The following is a 25,504-nucleotide window of genomic DNA, read 5'->3' on the forward strand; positions in this document are numbered from 1 at the left end:
GCCATCTCTATGTGCCAGTCATTACCACGCCTTTTTCTTTAGCATCTGTCTTCATAAGAGAAGGTACTGCAGTGCTGGTTCCAAAACCAAATATGCACCTCCTTTTTTCATTGTGAACTAATGCACGTGTAACAGCACTGATTGTCAGTCTATTTTTGAGTATTGATGCCGTGTGAATTTGGGGACACATGTAGGTTCAACTTAGAAAAGCAACACCTAGGGCGTTCCGGATAACCATCAAGACCCCTAAACATTTTTCTGTTAACTATAACTTTGAAACCAGCTTCTTTTTTTGCCCATGCTCATTCATTCGTTGGCCAGTGGCATCACTAGCCACTTGGTTAGTCACACCAGAGACATTGTCATTCCATCTGGTTTCTTTTTGACTCTGTGCAACCCTTGGGCACTTATAGTTTCTGCTTCCTAGGTTAAGTCTTCATTCTAGCACTTTCCATTTTTGTCTAAGTCAGGTCCACATCTTCTCTCAGCAAGGGTTTTTTTTTTTAGGTATGGAAGAAAATTTTCATTGCCTTGTTTGTTTTGAGGAGTATGGCTTAATGTAGTGATTTTTAAAATATGGTCAGTGATGCTTCCCAAATAATCATTCCGTATTTGCTCTCCTAATCGAGAATTCAGGGGCGGCTGCTTTCCCCAGAACCTCTTTACTTCACTGTCCTTGGAGCTTCTGACCAGGTATTTCATTTTTAGCTCACGACCGTTATTTAAATAGCAGTGGAATAATTGAGTGACTGAGTAGATGTCTCTCTTTAAAAAAAAAAAAGATTTATTTTATTTACTTGAAAAGCAGAGTTAGAGAGAGAGGTAGGGAAAGGGAGACCAATCTTACCTGCTCGTTCACTCCGCAAATGGCCACAACGGCTGGGGCTGCACCAGGAGCTCCATCCATCTCTCTCACACGGGTGGCAGGATCCCAAACACTCAGTTCATCATCTGCTGCCTTCCTGGAGTATTAGCAGGAACCTGGTTCAAGACGCTGAGTAGCTGGTGTTCAGTCCTGCACCCTGGTAAAGAATGTGGGAGTATCAAATGGCAGCCTAGCATGCTGTGCCACAGTCTTCCCTTGTAATGCTTAATTTACTTTGTGAAGCAGCCATGAGTGTCTTCTTGTCTGTGTTGAACTGCCACAATTTACTGATTTGCAGTTAGAACTTTTTTTTTTTCAATTCTGGGGCAATTCCTGGAACACATAGTAGGTGTTTAATCAATGAGTAAATAAACAGCAACTCTATGCCTACCCCTAGTCCACTGACTAACAGCTCTTTAATTCTCATAGAAACACTTTGGAAAACAAATTTTATCCTTGAGTTAAGAGTAATACTTTCTTGCTGTCTGCTGCTGTGTTACATGAAAGAAAAAAGTGTCTATGCTTTCTGTCTGATTGTGGCAGCTAGCAATGAAAGGTGGGGAAGTTAAGCCTTGTAAACAGTTACAAGCCTGCTATACTCCAAAGAATCTGTAATTTTAGATTATAGGAAAAGTGTTGGAAAATTATCTTAACTTGTGAATTGTACCTTTAAAAATTTTACGTTAAAACCTAATAAAAAGCCAGTGATGGTGGCTGACACCATGGTGTTGCATGTTAAGCCTCAACCTGCAATGCTGGCATCCCATATAGGTACTGGTTTGAGTCCCAGCTGCTCCATTTCTGATCCAGCTCCCTGCTAAGGACCTGGGAAAGCAGCAGAGAGTGGCCTAGGCCCTTGGACTCCTGTACCCACAAGGGAGACCCAGAAGAAGCTTTTGGCTCATAACTTCAGCCTGGTCCATCTCTAGCCATGTGGCCATCTGGGGAGTGAGCCAGCAGATGCAGTATCTCTTTCTATCATCCCTCTGTAACTCTGCCTTTCAAATAAAAATAAATTTATTTTTAAAAGGCCAGTGACTAGGGCTCGGCGCGATAGCATAATGGTTAAAGTCCTTGCCTTGATGTGCCGGGATCCCATATGGGCGCCAGTTCTAATCCTGGTAGCTCCACTTCCCATTCAGCTCCCTGCTTGTGGCCTGGGAAAACAGTCCAGGACGGCCCAAAGCCTTGGGACCTTGCACCCGCGTGGGAGACCTAGAAAGAAGTTCCTGGTTCCTGGCTTCGGATTGGCGCAGCACCAGCTGTTGCAGTCACTTGGGGAGTGAATCATCGGATGGAAGATCTCTCTCTCTGTCTTTCCTCCTCTCCATACATCTGCCTTTCCAATAAAATAAATAAATCTTTAAAAAAAATAGGTTTTTGGTTTTGCTATTTTTTTAATTAGCTATGGTACCTCTATAGAGACAGAAAGGATTATGCACTCTCCAGGAGGTTTTGGAGTTTAATTTGACCGAATTAGTGTCCAGTGCCAGCCTCTGCCATCTGATGCTGCGGCAAAGCCCAACCAACCCTCACCAACTCTAATTTAGCTATGGTACCATCGCTAATTAAAAAATAACAAAACCAAAAACTTATTTTTGTTTCATTTAAAATACAAAAGGCAAAGAGACAAAGTTCTGCCATCTGCTGGTTCATTCCTCAAATGCTTGCAACAGCTGAGTCTGGACAAGGCTGGAGCCAGGAGTCCAGGTCTCAATGCAGGTCTCTGACGTGGGTGGCGGGGGCCCAAGTACTTGAGCTGTATAACCTGCTCTCTTTCAGGATGTGCGTTAGGAAGCCAGGATAAGAAATGTACCCAAGACTTGAACCCAGGTGTTCTAAGTGGAATCTTAATCATTATGCCAAACACCTATCTCATAATCACTTTAGAACATTTTCGTTATTCCACAAAGAAAGCCCAAACCCATTAGCAGTCAGTCCCATTTTACTTCATCTCCCGAACCCTTGGCAGTTATTAATTTCCTTTCTGTCTCTATAGATCGACCTATTCTGGTCATACTGTGTAAATAGAATCAAAGATTTTTTTTGTGGCTGATTTCTTTCCAGTGTAATTCCAAGAATGATGTGTGTTGAAGCGTGTGTCAGGTACATTTCTTTTTATTGCCTACTGATATCGCTTTGTACAGATCTACTCACCACATTTTATTTACCTGTTTACTAGCTGAGATATTTAGGTTATTTACATTTTTGTCTATTATAAATAATGCTACTATGACCTTTGTTTGCCAGAGGGTTTTCTAAATAGCTATGGTGTCTCATCAGTAGAGTATAAAGGTGACAGTTTTTCCATAGCCTGACACTTTTTATTATTTGTCTTTTTGATTGTAGCTATCATAGGAGTGATGTCTCATGATTTTGACTTAAACATTTCATGTTGCTTTTTTTTTTTAATGTTTGTTATAAGCTTGTGTTTGATAGACTGGATTTTATAGCATAGGCAGTTTTGCAGTTTGTCTTTTAATTTTTGATGTTTACATACTTGAATAGGTTGGGAAGGGTTGAGGGTTAGGAGAAAGTGGGTGAGACCATTGTTTCCATATTTTCTTTTTTCTTTTTCTTGTGTCTGGGGGAAGGGAGAAGCCAAACCCAGCTTCCCAACCGCCTCAGTGCTCGGGTATGGGGAACCGCCACCAGATGTCATACCGTGGTCCCCAGTATGGAGCATGCTCTGAAGGCACTGCTTATGTGTTTTTGATAGTTCTGAAATGCTGTCAGTCTTACCACTCCAAGAATGAGAAAATCCTTCTAAGGTCCATTGGCAGACATAATCCACCTCAGAGCCTCCATTTGCCTAGATATTTGCTGCCAACGCTTGACTGAGGTAGTTGATCAGTTTTTTCTACCTCGCTTTCTCTATTATTGTACCAGATGTCTTCAAATGCAATACCATATCCTCCATGTGCTTCTGGGTATTCTGTCCACTGCTCTAAGCCACTGAGGAGGCCAAGTGGACACATGCACCCCATGGTCAGACCACCAATCCTGTAATTCTCCCCATGGTTGGAGTTCTGAGTCCAGTGGTTCAGTTGAGGGAATCCACAAAGAAACCTCTTCTGAAGTGATCCCTGTGCTGACTCTTGTGTGTGCTTGCCAGTACAGGTCCAGCTCTGTCCATTACCTGCATCAGTCAACGCACACGCTGGTAGTTGCAGTTGCTGGATCAATTCTGTCTCCACCCGCATCTTCTACACAAACCAATGGGTATTACGGCCCAACCTGACCCTGCCCATTATACGCTTGGCCCTTATTTACACCAGCAAGAGCTTTAGCCTAGTCAGACTCCCATTAGCCCCCACTAGGGCCGCTGCCAGCCCTGGTTCCCATGCTTGCCAGTATGTGTAACAGACTGGTCCAGTCTGTCCTGCATCCAGTTCAGCTCTTGTGTACATCAATGGATGTTGAAGCCTTAACTGAACCAAAACAGTCCCACTATCCAGCTCACACTTGTGCTGGCTGGAGCTGCGCCGATCCGAAGCTAAGAGCCAGGCTCACCCTTGTGTATGCAGGGTCCCAAGGCTTTGGGCCATCTTTTACTGCTTTACTAGGCCCCAAGCAGAGAGCTGGTTGGGAATTGAGGCTGTCAGGATTTGAACCGGTGCCCATATGGGATCCCGGTGCTTTCAAGGTGAGGACTTTAGCTACTAGGCCACCACGCTGGGCCCATTTTTTCTTTAAATCTTAAAGAGCCAGATGGGGCTGGCACAGTTACTTAATATGATAATCCTCCACTTGCAGTTCTGGCATCCCATATGGGTACTTGTTTGAGTCCTGGCTACTCCACTTCTGATCCCACTCCCTGCTCTTGACTTGTGCAGGCAGCAGAGAATGGCTTGGCCCTGGCCATTGTGGCCATGTGGGGAGTGAACCACTGGATGGAAGATCTGTCTTTCTTCCCTCTGTAAATCTGGCTCTCAAATAAAAGTAAATCTTAAAAACCAGAAAAACAAAAAACAGAAGCAGTCAATGTGGAAAGTTAGGTTTATTTTTATGAGCTAGCTAGTTTTAACTTTTGTAAATTAAGCCTTTTAAAATATCTGTTTATAATATCTGAAAAAGTTAATTGTGGTGTCATAAATGGGGTAATATCACTGGTGGTAATGTAGTAAAGGAGATGAACTGAAACATCTGAAACTTATTTCTTGTGTGAAGAGTTTCTGTGGAAGGACTAATAAGTGTAATGGGTTAAAGTCCTAGATTTTCTTCATGAAGTCGTCAGTGTTTCAGCTTAAGTAACCAAGTAATGGTAAAAATGTATGGTAAGCCATTTTTTTCCCAATTCCAAGTAGTGGAAGTCAAATTTTTAAGCTCTAAATGACCAGCTTTACTCTAGTGGAAGTGTAGTGTCTAATTTATAGCTCATTTGTATCTTCCTTTCTGGCATCTTGTGTTCCCAGACCTCTCCACTCTCACTGTGGTGAATGAGTTGTCTATTCTTCTGTTTCTCTTATTTTTCAACTCCTGCGTTCTCCGTACTGGGAGCTAGTCTGGACTAGCTTGGAAGATTTTTTTTTTTTTTTTAAAGATTTATTCATTTTATTACAGCCAGATATATACAGAGGAGGAGAGACAGAGAGGAAGATCTTCCGTCCGATGATTCACTCCCCAAGTGAGCCGCAACGGGCCGATGCATGCCGATCCGAAGCCGGGAACCTGGAACCTCTTCCGGGTCTCCCACGCGGGTGCAGGGTCCCAAAGCTTTGGGCCATCCTCGACTGCTTTCCCAGGCCACAAGCAGGGAGCTGGATGGGAAGTGGAGCTGCTGGGATTAGAACCGGCGCCCATATGGGATCCCGGGGCTTTCAAGGCGAGGACTTTAGCCGCTAGGCCACGCCGCCGGGCCCTAGCTTGGAAGATTTTTTTGGAACAGTTTTGAACAATTAGCTTTACTGACAATATTGTGTGTTTCATATATTTTGTATTCCTAAAACTTGTTCTTTAGAACTCTGTACAACCTGTCTCGACCAGAATATTTTTGTTTAGAATTCTCCAAATAATGCTCAGTAATGTGATGTATATGCCAGGTCTAAGTGCGTCTCTGGCTTTTCCTTGTCTTCATTTCTTCTTATGCCATTTCAGCTTTCTCAAATTCCCTTTGTTCTCCAATCATAAACCTGTGCTGCTAGCTTTGAACTGTTTCTTCACTAGTATTTAGAGTTCTCTGGAGGAGTGACAAATTGTGTGAGTGTGTGTGTGTGTATGATGCAGAAGGTGTGAGAGAGAGGCAGAGTCTGGGGGAGGAGGAATTGTGGAACATTATGGAGGGTGACAGGTTCCAGGCTGTGCAGGGTGAGTGGGCGGAGCAGAGGCCTAACAGAGCTGATGGTGTAGTTGCCGTGGAGGCTGTCAGGCCTGATACCAAGAGGAACCAGGATGCAGTATGTAGTTAGATAAGCATTTGAAAGATAGTGAAACTAGAATGTTTTAGGCTGGAAAGGGTTTTGAGGTTATCTTACTTTGGATTTTGGGATTTAATAAAAGCTGTAAAATACGGAGGAGTAATAATAAACTGTGATTAAAAGAATAAAATGCCATCACATAATGTATACGGAATCACTTAGCACACTTCCTGTCACATAATTAGTAGCTCAGTAGTTGTTCTTTGTGCTAGAAATGTTATTTATTAATTAATTAAGACTTTTCCTTTGCTTAGCAGGAAGACCCAAAATCATTTACCATGTCCTTTGCTATAGGAAATTAGGGCTTCTTAGAGTTTGTAGCTTCCCCACCCCTCTCTCCATTCAGTGATTTATATGCACAAGTTTTCTGTCTCAAACGGAATGTAGGGACCTGGGCTGTGTGTGGGCTGCAGTTCCAGCTACTTTTGAGTCTGGCTGCTCCACTTCCAATCTAGGTCCCTGCTAATATGCCTGGGAAAATAGCAGAGTTTGGCCAGAGTATTTTTTTGTTTTTTTAAGGTTTATTGTATTTTTATTGCAAAGTTAGATATACAGAGAGGAGGAGAGACAGAGAGGAAGATCTTCCGTCCGATGTTTCACTCCCCAAGTGAGCCGCAACGGCCAGAGCTGAGTTGATCTGAAGCCAGGAGCCAGGAGCTCTTCTGGGTCTCCCACGCGGGTGCACGGTCCCAAGGCTTTGGGCCATCCTCTACTGCTTTCCCAGGCCACAAGCAGGGAGCTGGATGGGAAGTGGAGCTGCTGGGATTAGGACCGGCGCCCATATGGGATCCCGGTGCGTTCAAGGCGAGGACTTTAGCTGGTAGGCCACAGTGCCGGGCCCTGGCCCAAGTACTTGCGGGAGACATGGTTGGAGTTGAAATTCCTGACTTTGGCCTGTCCCAGCTGTTGTCTATTTGGAGAGTGAACAGATGAAAAATTTCTCTTTGGTTCTGTCTCCCTCCTCCTCTCCCTGTCATTCTGCCTTTAAAAAATATATATGTATATTTTAAAGAAAGAACATGCTTGAGATCATGTCATTCTTTCTTCAAAGGGTATTGGTATGTTAAAGTTCATGGTTCATATACAAAATTCCAATTAGTTTTCATACATAACAAGGTGGAGGAATCCACCATGCGGGGAGGGTTTGAGGAGGGGTTGGGGGAATCCCAGAGCCTATGAGAGAGTGTCACATAATGCAATGTAATCAATAAAAAATAATACAACAAAAAAAAAGTTTTCAAACATAAGTGAGCAAAACCGTGTGTCAATTTCACTTTTTGAGACTGTTGAAGCTGGAATATGAGAATACTTTAATTAGAACAAAACCAGTCTCATTTAGAAAACTTCAGTCATGGGAAATGAAATGATTGTTTTCTTTTAATGTTTTTCACTTTCTAGAGCCGTAAGCCCACCTTAAAGCCTCAAGATGGTTCTGGCAGACCTTGGAAGAAAAATAACATCAGCATTGCGCTCACTGAGCAATGCCACCATTATCAATGAAGAGGTATGTAAAACAGTATGTGAATTACATAAATTATTGTATATCTTTTCCAGTTATTGGCAAGGTAAATTATTAGTAATCCCTGTGTGTACATTTACTTGATGTAGACTTAATACTTGTGGACAAAACCTAAGGCTAAATACAATAAGTCATGTTCTTGATCGAGATATTAACTCAGTAGCATTATTTCTTTTATGTAAAGAATTTCTTTAAAAATGACCTTAACTTGCATATAGAAAGTAATGTAACATTTGAAGATGGTTAAAGTCTGGAATGGTGCTTAGGTTTTCTGTCTTGACATCAGGTTAAAACTTTTTCATTCTATGTCTTGACATATGCTTACCTGACTCTTCCATGCTCACTTTCTTTTGTAAAAGGCAAGCACATATTTGAGGGCCACTTTGCTTAAACTTTTCTGAAATATTCCTTTTTTCTTTGTTTTGCGATTTTATGAGGTGGCTCCTTATATGAACTCTGAAATCTTTCTTGACTTTGTTATCGTAACATGCTATATGCCTTTCCCCTGGTTCCCGCCCCCCCCCCACTGAGTCTTAAAGTCTTGTTAATTTAAAAAGAGATGATTATAGTTCACAAGGACATTTTATGTTTTTTAGTAACAATGGAAAACGTCCTGAATTTGGTTTTTGAAGACCTATTTGAGTCATTTAGTAGTTATACAATATAAATTTAGACAAGTCTACTTTCTTTGATATAAATGGTAAAATAATTTGTGTCATAAAAATGACTTTAAAGATCAAATGAATTAATAAAACTAAAAGTAATTTCTAAGCTTGGAGGCTTGGAAAAATTCAACTATAGTATTTTGTATCAACATGTTCATGAAATTATGGAATGAAATAATTTGGAAGACCAACTTGGAGATCCAGGCTTTCGTGCAGTAGAAAGAATGTTTGTGTGTTCATTCATTGGAAGTACTGAGTTTAGAATCTTTGTCTCCTAATTCCTCATCTAGGATTTTTTAGTAATTCTTACCAAGTAATATGCCATTGTCTAACCTCGTAAGAGGATAAATAGCACGGCAGCTTTCTTGGTAGTTTTTTCAGTTATGTGGCCCCAATGCTTTCTGTTTAAAGAAAACTCAGAGAAGCAGGCTTGGTGGAAAGTAGACTGAGACAGGTGTTTCCTGAATTCATAGCTCTCTGTTCTTGGTACTGTTCTGCTAGTGAATTAACAAGGAGAAATGCTTCCAGTTTTATCTGACCCCTGGAATAATGAGTGAATAGAGAAATCTGGGCCACCGCCATAGTGTATATGAAGTGAGTTGAGGGAGAGATTTCATTCAAAAAAAGTACAGGAGGGCCTGTGTTTTTGAAGTTTTTTTCCCTGACCCAGTGATAAAACAGTGATTGAAGACTAAAATTCTTCCCCTCATGGAGATTATGTTCTAGTGTGTAAGCACATATACAAAGTTAGGCCAAAACGTAAACTTAAGACTTTATGGCATTTTAACCATAGTTCCTTGAAGCTCAGCAAACTTGTAACAGTGTGAGTTACAGTGAGAGATGCTTACTTTCTGACTGGAATGCCAACATTGGGTCATTTTCTCCTATCATATTTTTCCCCTTGGTATTCCAACTAAAAAAAGTAGGTGTATACTGTGAATATATATACTGTGTATCAGTAACACAAAGCAGCAATGGCCGCATCCATTGTATAGTAACTTTTTAGCTTGCTTATTATCCTTTGTTTTTAAGGATTTATTTAGGTTTTATGGGCAAGTCAGATATACAGAGAAGAGGAGAGACAGAGAGGAAGTTCTTCTGTCCGCTGATTCACTCCCCAAGTGACTAGAGTGGCTGGAGCTGAGCCTATGTGAAGACAGCAACCCAGAGCTGCTTCTGGGTCTCCCATGCAGGTGCAGGGTCCCAAGGCTTTTGGGCTGTTCTTAACTGCTTTCCCAGGCCACAAGCAGGGAGCTGGATGGCAAGCAGGGCTGCTTGGATTAAAACCGGTGCCCATTTGGAATCCTGGCACATGTGAGGCAAGGACTTTAGCCGCTAGGCTACCATGCTGGACCCGCATATTGTCTTTATTTTCATTTTTACATAAGGATAAAAGTGTAAAATAAAATTTATGTTTGAATATGTGAAGCATATGTTCACATATATATATTCCAAGGGGTGGAATGCATTGTGCCGCTGCAAGTTGAGCTGCCACTTGGGGTACCCACATTCCATATCAGAGTGCCTGGGATCAAATCCACCTCCTCTTCCAGTTCATTTCTAATTTGTACCCTGGAAGACAGCAGATGATGGTTCAAGTGTATGAGTTCCTGCCACCCACATGGGAGACCCAGAACAAGCTCCTAGCTTTTGCCTAGCTCACCCATGGCTATTGCAGGCATTTGAAGAACCAACAAAGTGGAAAAACATTCTTTCTCTCTCTCTTTCTCTCTTTTCTCTCTCCCTCTCGCTCTTTTTCTTTCTCTGTTATTGTTTCATATAAGAAAACCCAAAAAGCTAAATAGGATGTCTTATATTAACAAAATGGACATTATATAAGATTTTTTTTTCTCCATAGCTTTTCCCCCGGTACTGTAGTATTGTGTGTCTTTATTAAGCTATGATATAATATGATGTGACCAATCATTGTTTTATGTAATTGAAGTGATACATTGAACACTTTATTTTCAGGTATTAAATGCTATGCTAAAGGAAGTATGTACAGCATTATTGGAAGCGGATGTTAACATTAAACTAGTGAAGCAACTAAGAGAAAATGTTAAGTAAGTTAAATAAGTCAGGTAAAAACCAAAGTTTAGTTTGCTGGGATGAGGAACTAACTGTATCGTGAAACATTTCTGCTATGTAACATTGGAACAGTATGGAACTCATATACTGAAAATCTACATGTGTCGTATGTTTCTGAAGTGATAGTTCAAAGAATAAACTGCATGTGGCTTTCATTTCATCATGGACTTTTTAAAATGTTGCTGCTTGTTTATTTGGATGGACTCAATCATATACTGTACAGTTTTTGATATAAGATTCTTCATAGAAAACTGGTATCATTTTATCCTTTTCATGCTTAATGTGGTATTAATTAGCCTCTTTCTTTACTGGAGAGTTATTTTCTCTTTTGTGCCCAGTTTGGTTTCTCTGACCATATCGGCAGGAAGGAGCAGTGTGTGTGGTCTCTGTTGTGTGCACCGGGAGAGGCGGTGGCTGCCTGAATGCCACTCCTTTCATACTTCCTGTAGCATCACCCTGAGCCTCACTGGCAAGGGATTATCATTTAAGTAAAAACTGACAACTGGAGAAAGCAGTCCTGCCTTGTGCTATTTTTAAAACATATAAGCAATCTGTAAGAAAAACTAATGAGATTAATACTTTGCAGTGTTAGCAGAATAAGTTTTTATATTTTTAAATAAAAGCCTTGAAAACTTAATGAAAGTCTTACCTCTAACATTTCTTGGGAAAATTACTTATACTATAACTTGTAACTATAATATTTGTTCCTGTTAATTAGAAGATTGTTAATATGAGCAACTGAACATCCTTACTATTCTTTGGGACAAAGCCTCTTTTTTAGAGTGTCTTAGTTGATTTTTCTCCTCTCTCCCCTAAATATCATCCTTGTGAAGGTCTGCTATTGATCTCGAAGAAATGGCATCTGGACTTAACAAAAGAAAAATGATTCAGCATGCTGTATTTAAAGAACTTGTGAAGGTAAGTGACTGTCAGTATTGTGTGGTGATTCTGTACTCGAAGTGGACAAAAATAAACTAGCACTAGGGTGTATGTTTCTACAGAATGGGTGTCTGTATTAAAGTATTGGCTGAAAGGCTAATAAGTGGCATGTTTTTATTATGGATTTTAATTGGAACAGAACAAAAAAAGCCAATACTTTTCCTGCCAGAAGGGTAGAAATTACCCAGCTTGATCAGCAGACACTCTTCCTTGAGTTTTTTCTCTTAGTGTTGGGTATTGCCTACTGATGGTCCTACTTTCTACAGGAAGGTCAGGCTCAGCAAGTAATTTTTGCAGTGTTTATTGTATAAAAAATGTTCTTTGAAAGGAACAAATATCCCAAGTCTTGCTTGGATTTGAAGCAATTTTTGATTAGTGGAGTTTTTTTTTTTAAGTAGTAACTACTGGTTATTTCCCTGCATCACCTTTGTACTGTCACTGATCTACCTGTTATGCAAATTAGGATAAACATCTTCAATCATTAAAATATATGTAGATAGGTAGTCCTCTGGTGGTCTCTTATTTTTCTTACACTACACGAATATCTTCATTTACTATTTTGGTACTAATAACACTGATAGGTGTTTTTGTTTTTAGTTGGCTTTTGTTTTCGTGTTTTGAAAAGCATTAATTTATTTACAACTGTTTCCAAGAGAGGAAGAGACATAGAAAGAAAAAGATCTTCCATACCCTGATTCACTCCCCAAATGACTGCAATGGCTGGGGCTGAGTTGATCCAAAGCCAGAAGCCTGGAGATTCTTTAAGGTCATCTGTGTGGGTGAGGGGCCCAAGGACCTGAGCCATCCTCCAGTGCTTTCCCAGGCCATCAGCATGTAGTTCGATCAGAAGTGGAGAAGCCAAGACATGAACCTGTGCCAATATGAGATGCTGTTGCTACAAATGGAGGATTAGCTGGCTATACCACCACATTTACTCTTTTCAAATTAATTGTTTTAATTTCTTGTGTAGCCATAGCTATTAGCATTTGGAGAGTGAACAGTTGGATGGAAAGTCCCCCTTGTGTCTCCTGTCTCTTTCAAATTGAAAAGAGCGTTTTGTTGAATCGCAGCTTTTGTGCAGCCAATATGTTAAATGATGCTGGTAACAGATTAATTACTGACTCTTATACTTAAGCTTATCATGTGGAACAGCAGTGTTTAAAGTAAGGTTGAAACTTTTCACAGTAATAGATCATTTGCCTTTTTTTTTAACTGCTGGCTAAACCTTTGTGTCTTGTACAAATTTAAGACAGTGATAGCAAACAATACTAATAATCTTTGTACTTTTTATTACCAAACAATTGCATTATCATCTATTTTTGATGAAGCAGTAGAAATGATTCATTATGTCAGTCTTCAGCCTCAAGTGTATACATCTTTTTAAGATTCTTTGTGATGAAATGGGAAGGATTCAGAAAGCCCTTCTGCTGTCTGCTGCGATCCTGATTGCCTTGAGGAAAGCACAGATGGGGTTATTCCATTGCAAGCTAGATGAGTTGCTTCTTAAATAGAACACCATTTTTACATGAAGGAGTTGCCGACCTATAATTTGTGATTATTCACTTTGACATTTGGCACCTACCTTTTCTCCAAAGTAAATAAGATGAACTTCTTACATATTAGGCCTAGTGATAGAATGCAAGGTTCCAAGTATAAACTAGGAACTTGGATCTCTACTGAGTTGGACAGTATCTCCGTACTTTCCTGATGAGGTCATTGTTGGTATTAACATTTTTTTTGTGTGTATAGTGAAAAGGATCAAATCATGGAAAGTTTGCATAACTAAATGAGCTAGTGTTTTCTAAATGACTAATGAATGTAGTTACAAAATCATGTACCAGTATAATATCTACTCATTATACAGGATGGAATCAGGTTTTTATGCAAAAGAGGAGAAAGTCTTTATCATTTCGAATTTCACATCACAGCTATCTTTCATAAACTACTATGATCACAGAGAAGCCCTCAGACCAAAAAGTTGAGGACCCTTAGTCAAGGGGATAGGAAGAAGAAAAGGCTTATAAAAGATTTATAAAATAATTATATCATTGGTTCTAAATAAGAGGTCTGCGGAGAGTTGGGTGATTCTGCCATAAGATGTAGAAAATGGAGTTGGATTAGTATACTGAAAGTATCTAGGAAGAAGAGAGGTTAACTTTGGTTAAGAGCAATTTTGCCGAGGTTAGTGCTGTGACATAGAGGGATGTTCTTGGTTCACTCCCAGGAGGCCAAAGCTAGGAGCAAGGAGATTCTTTCAGGTCTCCTATTTGGTAGCACGGGCCCAACCACTCAGGCCATCTTCTGCTGCTTTACTCACACTGTTAGCAAGGAGCAGGATCAAAAGTGGAGTGGCCTGGACATGACCGAGCATCTATGGAATGCTGGAGGCAAGTTTACCCTCTAAGCCACAATGTTGGCCCCTAAGTGATTATTTCAAATGCATCAGACTTGTTCATTTGGGGACTGTTTCTATAGTAACCTTAATTTTCTATTGACATTATAAAATTGGTGATTATCAGCATTGGAGAATTTAACATTTGACGAGTTTTTCACATATCATTTATACTTTGGCTTATACGTAAATGGTGTTTGTCAAATTGAACATAAACAAAAACACTCTGATTATGGTAGCTACACGTGTATATTGAGTACTTATAATATAACTGGTTCATGATAAGATGTACTTTACATATGAAACACAGACCGCTTTTGAAGACATAGTATAGGACAAGAATATAAAATACCTCTTTAAAAGTTTTTATATAGGGCCTGATGTGGGAGACCAGGAAGAAGCTCCTGGCTCCTGGCTTCAGATCGGCTCAAACTCCAGCTGTTGTGGCCAGAGGGGGGTGGGGATGAGCGAGTAGATGGAAAATCATTCTGTCTGTCTCTCTGTAAATGTACCTTTTTGGTAAAAATAAATAAATATTTTAAAAACGTTTTGATATAGGTTAAATGTCAAAAGTCATGTTTTTGATATATTGGGATAAATAAAATATTAGAATTGACCATTTTTTATGTGTTACTAGAAGTTTTTAAATTCACATGTGACCTACCACATACATTTTTGTATTTATATGGTGACATAGTTGTTCCTTTAGGTCAAACTTCATCTCACATTTTATTTCACACTTTGGCCCTATTGTAAAGAAAATGGTTTGGAAGCCTCACCTCTGAATTGTTTGATAATATATATTTGATTATGATTTCACAATGTATCATTTTGTATTCTTCCAAAAATCTATATGCACAAAGGACAGTAGAGTGAAATTGGAATGACAGAGGTCTAAGGGCTTTCAGATAAAAATGTCTTTAAAGTGTTAAGGGAAGGGTTTTGTATGTAGGCGTACTTTAGCCTGGCTTTGTTTTTAATTTTTTTTTTTTTTTTTATAATCCATTTTATTGTATTGTTGTTGACAATCTTTACATAGCTAACTATAGTTGAAGGAAAAACAAGAAAGAGAAGAAAAAAAAAAAAAAGGTTCAGGGGGATAGGGAGGTGGGCAATGCTATTATGTCCATATTGTTTCCATCATGTATCTGAGGTAAAAGGGGATATTGAGGGAGAAGCCCCACCCGGTTTCCCGCCCACCCCAAGTCCCGGATGTGGGGCATGCTCTGAGATATGTGCTCAAGTGGAGTTAATAGTTCTCCAGTTATGAGTCACTGCCAGTTTCGCTCGATGAGGTGGTCCACTGATTGATATGGTCCATCATGAAGTCTCCATTTGTCCCATATTTCGCTGCCAACATGTAGCTGAGATGAATGATTGTCCTATTCTGTCTTCTGTCTTTTCTTGGTTAGAATTCTGAGTCCAGCAGTTCAAGTGGGGAGATCTCCAAAGATACTTTGAGGTATTCCCAGATTAGTTGCTTGTATGTTCTAGCAAGCACAGGGCCCAGCACAGTCCATCACCCTAATCAGCTGGTGGTTGGAATTGCTGTGTTGGTTCTGTTTTCAGTCCCGAGTTGCACTGGAACCAATGGGTGTTGCAGTCCAGTCTGGTTCGGCCCTTACATCAACCAGTGGGAGCTGCAGCCTAGTTGGGGCGACCCACAATAACCCCCACCAGACCGCCCCCTACCTTGGTTTGCCAGTATGTGTAGCAGAAGACCAATCTGTCCCCCATCCCATTTGGCTCTGGTACTTGTCGATGGGTATTGAAGCTTAGTTTTATCTAACCAACTCAACCATCCAGCCCTCACAGATATTGTTGAGTACCTCTCTATCTAGCCATCCCAGCCCCCGTCCTAGTTTTCATGCCCTCCCACGGGAATAGTGACCCAAGAAGGGGGAACCCACTTTTTCCCTCCCAGGTCTCTCTGTCCCGGTTTATGCACTCTTTAGGTGGTCCTGTGATTTGACTCGACAGAATTAGTCCCCAGTGCCAGCTTCTGCCAGCTGATGCTGTGGCCCTGATCTAGTCCACATGCAGCGCACAGGTGTTGTAGCCTTGCTTAGTCGGGTCTGTCTCTATCCCAGCCAACACTCTCCAGTGGGAGTGGTTGTCCAGCGAGGGGACCAGCCCCTTAACCCCCCCGCCAGCTCTGCCCCTCCCTTCCTGGATCTCACGTGTGCTGGATGGGTGCTGCATTCATATCCAGTACAGGCAACCACGCCCTGGCGTTCCATAATGTGTACTGGTTTTGTCGCAACCAAACCCGGCCCATTCCACACTCTGTTCTGGTGATCGGATTTGCCAGAGGATGACATGAACTGATTCAGCCTGGTCTGCTCCTGACCCATGCCGAATGCATGCCAGTGGGAAACTTTCCATGGCCTATTCTGGGCTGTTTCCAATCATGCTTCTCGCGCTTACCTGCAGGGACTGTGTCCTGCCAGAGGAGTTGCCCAGGCTCCTCCATCAGAACCCCTCCCAATGCCAGATTTTGCGCTTGCCAGGGGGTTCTTGAGCCAACCCTACTCAGTTCACCTCCTGTCCTAGCAGGAACAGTGGCTTTTCCTGGCTGGCTTTCACCCCATTCTGACTCTTGTTGTTGGATGTTTCAGCCCAGCCATGGCTCGTCCATACCCACATACAGCTCACACATGGCTCAGAAGGGGATTGAGACCCAGCCTAGTCAGTCCCACATCTACCCTGTTTCTCCATAACACCAGATGGTGCTGGGATCTGAACCGGCCTGGTGCATCCAATCCCAGCCCACACTAGTGCCTCGGGTGACTGCAACTGTTTCCTAGATAGAACGCAGCCCCCATTCCAGCACATACACCCCTTGGTGGGAACCTCATCCCAGCTGTGGCATCCCAGATTGGGACCGTTCCTAGCCGTAAATCACGCACCTGCACGTGGTTGCTCCGAGGACCATTAGGTGCCAGCCTGCTACACAAGCCGGAGCTTATCTTTTACTTGATAGGTGTTCAAAGCTCAGCATTATTAAGGGATTGGAAGTTCTTCAAAGGAAGAGTTACTGGCATTGGGAATCTTTAGGATTGGCTCAGATCCCAGAAACAGTGGGGTCACTCTAGAGCTATCTCAGCAGCGATTCAGATGTCCAATACCCCAGAGCTCCCCGGCTGGGCGGCCAGCAGGCTCAGCCTGGCGCCAAATGGCGCACTGGCCGCCCGGGCCCAGCCCGCCATGAGCCATGGGCACATGGCAGACTGGGTTCGGGATCCGAGCTAGACGTCCTCTCCCGCAGCCCTCGGCTCGCCTCTGGCAGCCGGAGGTTAAATCCCGCAGGCCCAAGGTTGCGCCCCTCCCCAATCCCGTTCACCCACCACCCAATGAGGGTGATGGGTGGGTCCCGGACATGCCCAGTCACGGAGACCTCCCCCCTCGGCGTACTCACCCCAGAAGGAAGCAGGCCTCGCACCCAGGCATGTCCGGGCCCAGCCCGCCATGAGCCATGGGCACATGGCAGACTGGGTTCGGGATCCGAGCTAGACGTCCTCTCCCGCAGCCCTCGGCTCGCCTCTGGCAGCCGGAGGTTAAATCCCGCAGGCCCAAGGTTGCGCCCCTCCCCAATCCCGTTCACCCACCACCCAATGAGGGTGATGGGTGGGTCCCGGACATGCCCAGTCACGGAGACCTCCCCCCTCGGCGTACTCACCCCAGAAGGAAGCAGGCCTCGCACCCAGGCATGTCCGGGCCCAGCCCGCCATGAGCCATGGGCACATGGCAGACTGGGTTCGGGATCCGAGCTAGATGTCCTCTCCCGCAGCCCTCGGCTCGCCTCTGGCAGCCGGAGGTTAAATCCCGCAGGCCCAAGGTTGCGCCCCTCCCCAATCCCGTTCACCCACCACCCAATGAGGGTGATGGGTGGGTCCCGGACATGCCCAGTCACGGAGACCTCCCCCCTCGGCGTACTCACCCCAGAAGGAAGCAGGCCTCGCACCCAGGCATGTCCGGGCCCAGCCCGCCATGAGCCATGGGCACATGGCAGACTGGGTTCGGGATCCGAGCTAGATGTCCTCTCCCGCAGCCCTCAGCTCGCCTCTGGCAGCCGGAGGTTAAATCCCGCAGGCCCAAGGTTGCGCCCCTCCCCAATCCCGTTCACCCACCACCCAATGAGGGTGATGGGTGGGTCCCGGACATGCCCAGTCACGGAGACCTCCCCCCTCGGCGTACTCACCCCAGAAGGAAGCAGGCCTCGCACCCAGGCATGTCCGGGCCCAGCCCGCCATGAGCCATGGGCACATGGCAGACTGGGTTCGGGATCCGAGCTAGATGTCCTCTCCCGCAGCCCTCAGCTCGCCTCTGGCAGCCGGAGGTTAAATCCCGCAGGCCCAAGGTTGCGCCCCTCCCCAATCCCGTTCACCCACCACCCAATGAGGGTGATGGGTGGGTCCCGGACATGCCCAGTCACGGAGGCCTCCCCCCTCGGCGTACTCACCCCAGAAGGAAGCAGGCCTCGCACCCAGGCATGTCCGGGCCCAGCCCGCCATGAGCCATGGGCACATGGCAGACTGGGTTCGGGATCCGAGCTAGATGTCCTCTCCCGCAGCCCTCAGCTCGCCTCTGGCAGCCGGAGGTTAAATCCCGCAGGCCCAAGGTTGCGCCCCTCCCCAATCCCGTTCACCCACCACCCAATGAGGGTGATGGGTGGGTCCCGGACATGCCCAGTCACGGAGGCCTCCCCCCTCGGCGTACTCACCCCAGAAGGAAGCAGGCCTCGCACCCAGGCATGTCCGGGCCCAGCCCGCCATGAACCATGGGCACATGGCAGACTGGGTTCGGGATCCGAGCTAGACGTCCTCTCCCGCAGCCCTCGGCTCGCCTCTCTAATTTTTTTTTTTTTTTTTGTATAGCTTGTAGACCCTGGAGTTAAAGCATGGACACCTACCAAAGGAAAACAGAATGTGATCATGTTTGTTGGATTGCAAGGGAGTGGTAAAACTACAACATGTTCAAAGGTAAGTTAGCTTTATTAAAAAAAAATACAGATTTTTATTTTGTATTTATGCTAATTTAAACTATTGTACCATCCCTTCCTCTCTAGTTGTATACTGCATCATTCTTTCCAGAAGCCTCAACCATGTTAAGAGTTTGAGGAAAAAGAAAGAATTATTTTGAGAAAGGGTTTTTGTTAGTAGCATTATTATTACTATTAATATGTTTTACCTATATGATTAGTAGTAGACAATGATCATTTGCTGCTTGATCACTTTGTCTTTTGAATGTGACTAAATGGCAATTTAGAATTTAAACTATTTAGGAAATTTGCTACATTCAAAAATCTATATTACTTTTAGGAGAATTATGTGCAGTTTTACTATATTCCTTAGATTAATGGTAGGGAACCTTTTTTCTCCACGAGCCATCTGAATATTTATAAAATAATTCGCAGGCCATACAAAATGATAAACTTGCACCCTGCACAATGACTCATTGGCTAAATCCTCACCTTGAAAGTGCCAGGATCCCATATGGGTACTGGTTCATGTCCCGCCTATTCCACTTCCCATCTCCTCTGGTTTTGACCAGGGAAAGCAGTAGAGGAGGCACAAAGCCTTGGGAAGAAGCTCCTGACTCATGGTTTCAGATCAGCTCATTTCCAGCTGTGTGGCCATTTGGGGAGTAGGCTAGCAGATGGAAGATCTCTTTGTCTCTCCATCTCTCTGTAAATATAATCTGCCTTTCTAATAAAAATAATAATCTTTTTTTAAAATTATCAACTTAAAAAATTTAACTGCTGTAGCATTTGAAGTCTTGCCTGTGGTTGCCTTGGCTGAGTCAGATCAAAATGATTTCATGGGCCTTACATAGCTCATGGACCAGATGTTCCTCACCCCTGCCTTATGTGAATAATAAGGATGAACTGTAGGAATTTTATGAATAATAATATGTTTTTAAATAATCTTTCTTTCCTAGTTAGCATATTATTACCAGAGGAAAGGTTGGAAGACCTGTTTGATATGTGCAGATACGTTCAGAGCAGGTACTGTGTTGAAATTTTGAAATTGTTTTCTGTAATTTTTGTTTTCAAATTTGAGGATTGATTAACTCTTTATCTCCTTAGGGGCTTTTGACCAACTGAAACAGAATGCTACCAAAGCAAGAATTCCATTCTATGGAAGGTAAGTTGCTAGTTTTTCTTTTGATGTTCACATGACCCATGTTATCTGAACTTTTTTTTTCATGTTATCCGAACATACTTCATGTAGTCTGCTTATTTTTCATTATATACTTTCTGAATATAATTCCTTCTGGAAAAAGTTGAAGTGTAATCAATAATTTAGGTTTTGTTATTAGGTTCTTCCACTGCAGCCTGATACCTTAGTGAGGGCGTTGTTTAGTTTGTGGCTTTTGCCCATGCTTAGCACTCTGCCGTGACATTCTGTCCTGTATGTTTCTGCCTCTGTTGCTGCTGCTTGATTTCAGACTTCTTTGGAAGCATCTCTGTTAAATACACAATAGTGAGCAATTGGTCTACAATTATCTCAGAAAGTAGTTGTGATTACTGTTACTCTACGTTTGATACATTATTGTTCATCTCAATAGTGTGGCTTGTTACAGTTTATTTAAAAAAAATTTTTTTTTTGAGAAGAAGCAGAGACATAGTAGTATCTTTCATTTGCTGGTTCACTCTCCAAATGGCACAACCAACAGCCTGAGCTGGCCAGTCCGAAGCCAGGAGTTACCACCAAGTCTCGCATGTCGGTGGCAGGGGCCCAACCACTTGGGGTCATCTTCCTCTGCTTTCTTAGGTACATTAGTGGGGAGCTGGATCGGAATTGGAAAAGCCAGGCCTCGAATTGGTGCCCCTATGGTGTTACAGGCAGCAGCTTTATTCAGTGTAGCACAATGCTGACCCTATGTGTGTTAAAATCTGAATAATTCAGTTTAGATTAGATGTAGCAGGATTTATTTGAGGGATTTCCTATTTAGGACTTTCAATTTTTTTCCTTAAAGATTATGTTTTTATTTGAAAGACAGAGTTACAGAGAGAAATGAGGGAGAAGACTAGGACTAGGCCAGGTTGTAGCTGGGAGCCAGGAACTCAGTCCTGGTCTCCTAGATGGGTGTAGGAACCAAGCACTTGGGCTGTCTTCTTCTGCTTTCGCAGGCTCATTAGCAGGAAGCTAGATTGGAAGTGGAGCAGGTAGGATCTGAACTGACATCCATATGGGATGCCAATATTACAGGCAGCAGCTTAATTTGCTGCATCACAGTGCCAGACCCCGAAGGACTTTTCAGCTGGCCAAAAGAATCTTGTAAACTCTGTGTATGACTCTTGTGGTAATTTTTTTTTCCAGTTATTTTTATGTCATGGGTTTCTAGCATATGAATTAAAGAATGATATTAAGAGTTAAGATTGGGGATGGTAATAAGACTCATTTCTAGTATAGTTGAAAAATCAGAATAATATGAATGGGTAAAATTGGTGTGGGGATAAGCTGCCTGCATTCCATGTCATAGCAAATATCCTGCTCTGTTGCTGGCTTCATCTTCCTGCTAGTGCAGACCCTGAGAAACTGTAGCAAGGGCTCTGGCAATTGGGCTGCTGTTATCTATATGGGAAACCTGGGTCGAGTTCCTGGCCCCTGACTTTGTAGAAGCTGAGAACTGCTGTGGGCATCTGGGGAGTAACCAAAAGATTGGTGCTATCTCCCTCCCTCTCTCCATTCCTTCTGCCTTCCCCCTCCTTCTTTCCCACTCTTCCCCCCCACCCCGTTCCTATGCCTTTTAATTGAATAAAAATAAAATTTAAAATATCCCATACCTTTTATTTAATTTGCAATTTTATTTATTTACATTTTATTTGAAAGGCAGAGAGAGAAAGAGGCAGAGACAGATATCTTCCATCCAGTAGTTGACTGCCTGCAATAGACAGGGCTGGGCCAGGCTGGCATGAGGAGTTGGTGTCTGGAACTCAGTTCATGTCTCCTTTCTGGATGGCAGACACCCAAGTGCTCTGGCCATCATCTGCTGCTTCCTAAGATGCATATTAGTAGCAAGGTAGAATTAGAAAGTGTTTCAAAGAAATAACACTTACGGATTATGCATATTAGCAAGAAACTGGAATGACCGTAAATGTCATTCAGTGATAGCACACTCAGTTAACAGACAGATGCATAGCCATTTGATGGCATGGTAGGTATCCTAAAAGTTACATTTTGTAAGAATATGAAATGGCTTTTTATAAGATGGTTACTAGAAAAGGGTATTAAGTGGAAAAGCAATGAAATACTGTCACAGAAGTTCAGTTATTAAATAAGATGTATGAAAAAACTGAGCAAAACTCAAGTCATTCAGAAATGACATGCGGAAGAATTATAGAAAGTTCTGTCATTAAAAATCTGGATATTCCTTCATGTGGTTCTAATTTGGTTCTTTAGTTATTACTTCCTAGCATTTTATCACAAATTGATATGATCATTGGAATAATTCAAAAGGAGGCTAACTATCCACATTGATAATACTTGGAAGTTTTGCTGTGATGACTGTGAAATCATTTATTCATGTTACATAGCTATACAGAAATGGATCCTGTTATCATTGCTTCTGAAGGAGTAGAGAAATTCAAAAATGAAAATTTTGAAATTATAATTGTTGACACAAGTGGCCGCCACAAACAAGAAGACTCTTTGTTTGAAGAAATGCTTCAAGTTGCTAATGCTATAGTAAGTAGTTTTTAATGTAACAACACTGTGAAGACTAGTTAATTCTAAAGCTGATAATCAGTATAAAATTCAGTTCATCCTTATGTGTAAGGCAAATTCCAAATAATTGTTTTCATCTTGGGTACCTGCCAGTATATGATAAGAAGGAAATTTGTATTAAAACGTTTTTCCTTTTTTAGGATTACTTTGATGTTTTGTATTTTCTGTGTAACCTAATTGTGCTTATTTAACATATTTATTTAATTGAAATTTCAATTTTTTACTTATGGAATAAAAAATTGTGCACCCATCTCATATTTAACTGCCTTATTAAACTCTATAGATAGGTTTATACAAAGAAACAACAAATAATGATACGTCTTTAGAACTGTTTTAGCAATAAAAAAATTTTAATAATTTTTAAAAAACAAAAAGATAATTTCATCATTTTAGTCTGTAATTTGATCTGTAGAAAATAAATAACAGATAATTGAAAAAATAGTGTATAATGTCTGGAATTATAATTATTATATACACTGATCTATGGTATCTTGAATTTACTTTTTTTTTTTTTTTAAGATTTATTTTATTTTCATTACAAAGTCAGATATACTGAGAGGAGGAGAGACAGAGAGGAAGTGGAGCTGCCGAGATTAGAACCAGCAGCCATATGGGATCAAGGTGAGGACCTTAGCCACTAGGCCATGCTGCCGAGCCCGAATTTATTTTCTATATGTTCCTTAACTTTAGTGAGAAGCTTTTACTTTAATGAATTTTGGGACTTTGAAGCATTAAAAAATACTAATTCAGTTTCTCAGCCTTCCAATTATGAAAATTGAGAAAAAACATAAATATCTAGTATGTAAAAGGCTTATGGAAAATGAAAATGAAATGTTTATTTTAATGCAAAATAGATTGAAATCTTTACATTGTTTATCAAAATACATATTTTTCATAATTTTGAAAAATTCCTTATATTGGGGCCAGTGCGATGGCCTAGTGGGTAAGTTCTCACCTTGCAAGTGCTGGGAGCCTGTATGGACACTGGTTTATGTCCCAGCTGCTCCACTTCCCATCCAGCTCCCTGCTTGTGGCCTAGGAAAGTAGTGGAAGATAGCCCCAGGCCTTGGGACCCTGCATCCATGTGGGAGACCTGAATGAAGTGCCTGGCTCCTGGCTTTGGATTGGCTTAGTTCTGGCCATTGTGGCTCTTTGGGGAGTGAAGCAGCAGACAGAAGATATTTCTCTCTGTCTCTCCTTCTCTGTAAAATCTGCCTATCTAATCAAAATACATAAATCGTTTTTTTAATACATAAATCTTAAAAAAAGTTCCTTGTATTAGAAACTCATATTTTGCCATTGATGTGTTAGCAGTAATTCTTAGGTTAGTGTTTAATGCTAATAATGTTTCTTTCAGTTATGCTGTCATTTTACCCAAGTTTCATTTTAATTTTATTATGTACTCTTTGTATTTTTTTTTTTCTGATTTTCTTTTACTGTTCCTTTGCCTAGAATGCAATTCTTCCAGATCTCTATGTAGCTTTCCTTTCTCTGTCCTGGTCTTAGCTCTAAAATTACCTCCAGAGAAGGCTTGTTCCTAAGCTACCTCCCTACCTCCCTTACCATCTGCGTTCTATGAGGGGACAGGAGTTTTTTACTGACCTCTTTATCCTCAGGATCTGGATTGCGCCAGGAAATAATACTCCCTCAGCAAATATTTACTGATTGCATATTTATAATAAATATGTTCTGTAGCTTCCAATGATGAACTTTAAAGTAACAATATGTATCTTTTCTATTTGAACTTTCTAGCAACCTGATAACATTGTTTATGTGATGGATGCTTCCATTGGGCAGGCTTGTGAAGCCCAGGCTAAGGCTTTTAAAGATAAAGTAGATGTAGCATCAGTAATAGTAACAAAACTTGATGGTCATGCAAAAGGAGGTGGTGCACTCAGTGCGTAAGTATCAGGGGTGCTTTTGTCCTGTATCTTAGTTTATATGTGTGTTTATGGCTTTCTTGTTGATTTTTGCCAATAGTGGACCTAATATGATTCATAAAGAAGTTTCTTAGTGAATTTCTGCTTTAGTTAGTAAAATTTAAATTAGTTTATTAGCTTGGAAAATTTATTAGTTTTGTAAAAACCTCAGGATTTATCTTTTTTGAGCATATTTTATATTTTCTTCAAAGGGTTGCTGCCACAAAAAGTCCAATTATTTTCATTGGTACAGGGGAACATATAGATGACTTTGAGCCTTTCAAAACACAGCCTTTCATCAGCAAACTTCTTGGTATGTACAGTGTTGGGGATATTAAAAAAAAAACTCTGAGAAATAATATTGATCTCTGGAGCTGGTTAGGAGTTTAATCCTACCTTTAGTACCTCATTTTAAAAATTCCTTTCTTCCTATGGTTTACCTTCCTCACCTGTAAAATAATGGTTATGCCAACCTGCTTCCTGTGCTTAGGCTGGTGAAATATTAGATGGAACATGCTTTGAAAAATTTTTGGCAAATGCAAGTTTCTGTTGGCTATACTAGTAACTTTTATAATGACAGTAAATCTTTCTGAGGGTGATATTGCTAGAAAACCTGGAATTTGAATTCAAAGGCCCCTGCTTTTTTTTCCCCCCCACTTAATTTCCCTCACTTATGAAGTATAGTACCAACTTGCCTACCTCACAAGGTAGTTATGTGAATGTGTATTGGTTAATGTAACATTGAGTATACTATTGTTAATCTTTTTGGGATCTTACAGGGATGGGTGATATTGAAGGACTGATAGATAAAGTCAATGAGTTGAAGTTGGATGACAATGAAGCACTTATAGAGAAGTTGAAACATGGTATGTAAATGGCAAAAAATCTCAGATGTCTTAATTTCTTCTTGATAAAGCTACCATTTATTTGTAGTGATAATATTATAAATAAATTCTTCAGATATTTAA

General features: G+C 41.6%; 1 protein-coding gene across 4 annotated transcripts in view; it reads left to right on the plus strand.

The window, feature by feature from the left end:
- The window catches only part of LOC101535103 (signal recognition particle subunit SRP54), a 69,539-nt gene that overhangs the window by 1,676 nt on the left and 42,359 nt on the right, over positions 1-25,504 (plus strand). For 2 of the 4 annotated variants that reach the window (XM_058666343.1, XM_058666339.1), the window contains exons 2-11: positions 7,681-7,786; positions 10,438-10,529; positions 11,388-11,472; positions 18,763-18,867; positions 19,826-19,892; positions 19,974-20,031; positions 22,428-22,578; positions 24,370-24,518; positions 24,749-24,849; positions 25,316-25,402. In XM_058666343.1, coding sequence (XP_058522326.1) covers positions 7,709-7,786; positions 10,438-10,529; positions 11,388-11,472; positions 18,763-18,867; positions 19,826-19,892; positions 19,974-20,031; positions 22,428-22,578; positions 24,370-24,518; positions 24,749-24,849; positions 25,316-25,402 — 973 coding nt within the window. In that variant the 5' untranslated portion in view covers positions 7,681-7,708. Of the gene's footprint in view, positions 1-2,780; positions 2,972-5,122; positions 5,143-7,680; positions 7,787-10,437; positions 10,530-11,387; positions 11,473-18,762; positions 18,868-19,825; positions 19,893-19,973; positions 20,032-22,427; positions 22,579-24,369; positions 24,519-24,748; positions 24,850-25,315; positions 25,403-25,504 lie in introns of those variants that run through there. The other 2 variants (XM_058666340.1, XM_058666341.1) reach the window with 2 other exon arrangements.

Source organism: Ochotona princeps, chromosome 6 (assembly GCF_030435755.1).
Source record: "Ochotona princeps isolate mOchPri1 chromosome 6, mOchPri1.hap1, whole genome shotgun sequence".
NCBI classification, from domain to species: domain Eukaryota; kingdom Metazoa; phylum Chordata; class Mammalia; order Lagomorpha; family Ochotonidae; genus Ochotona; species Ochotona princeps.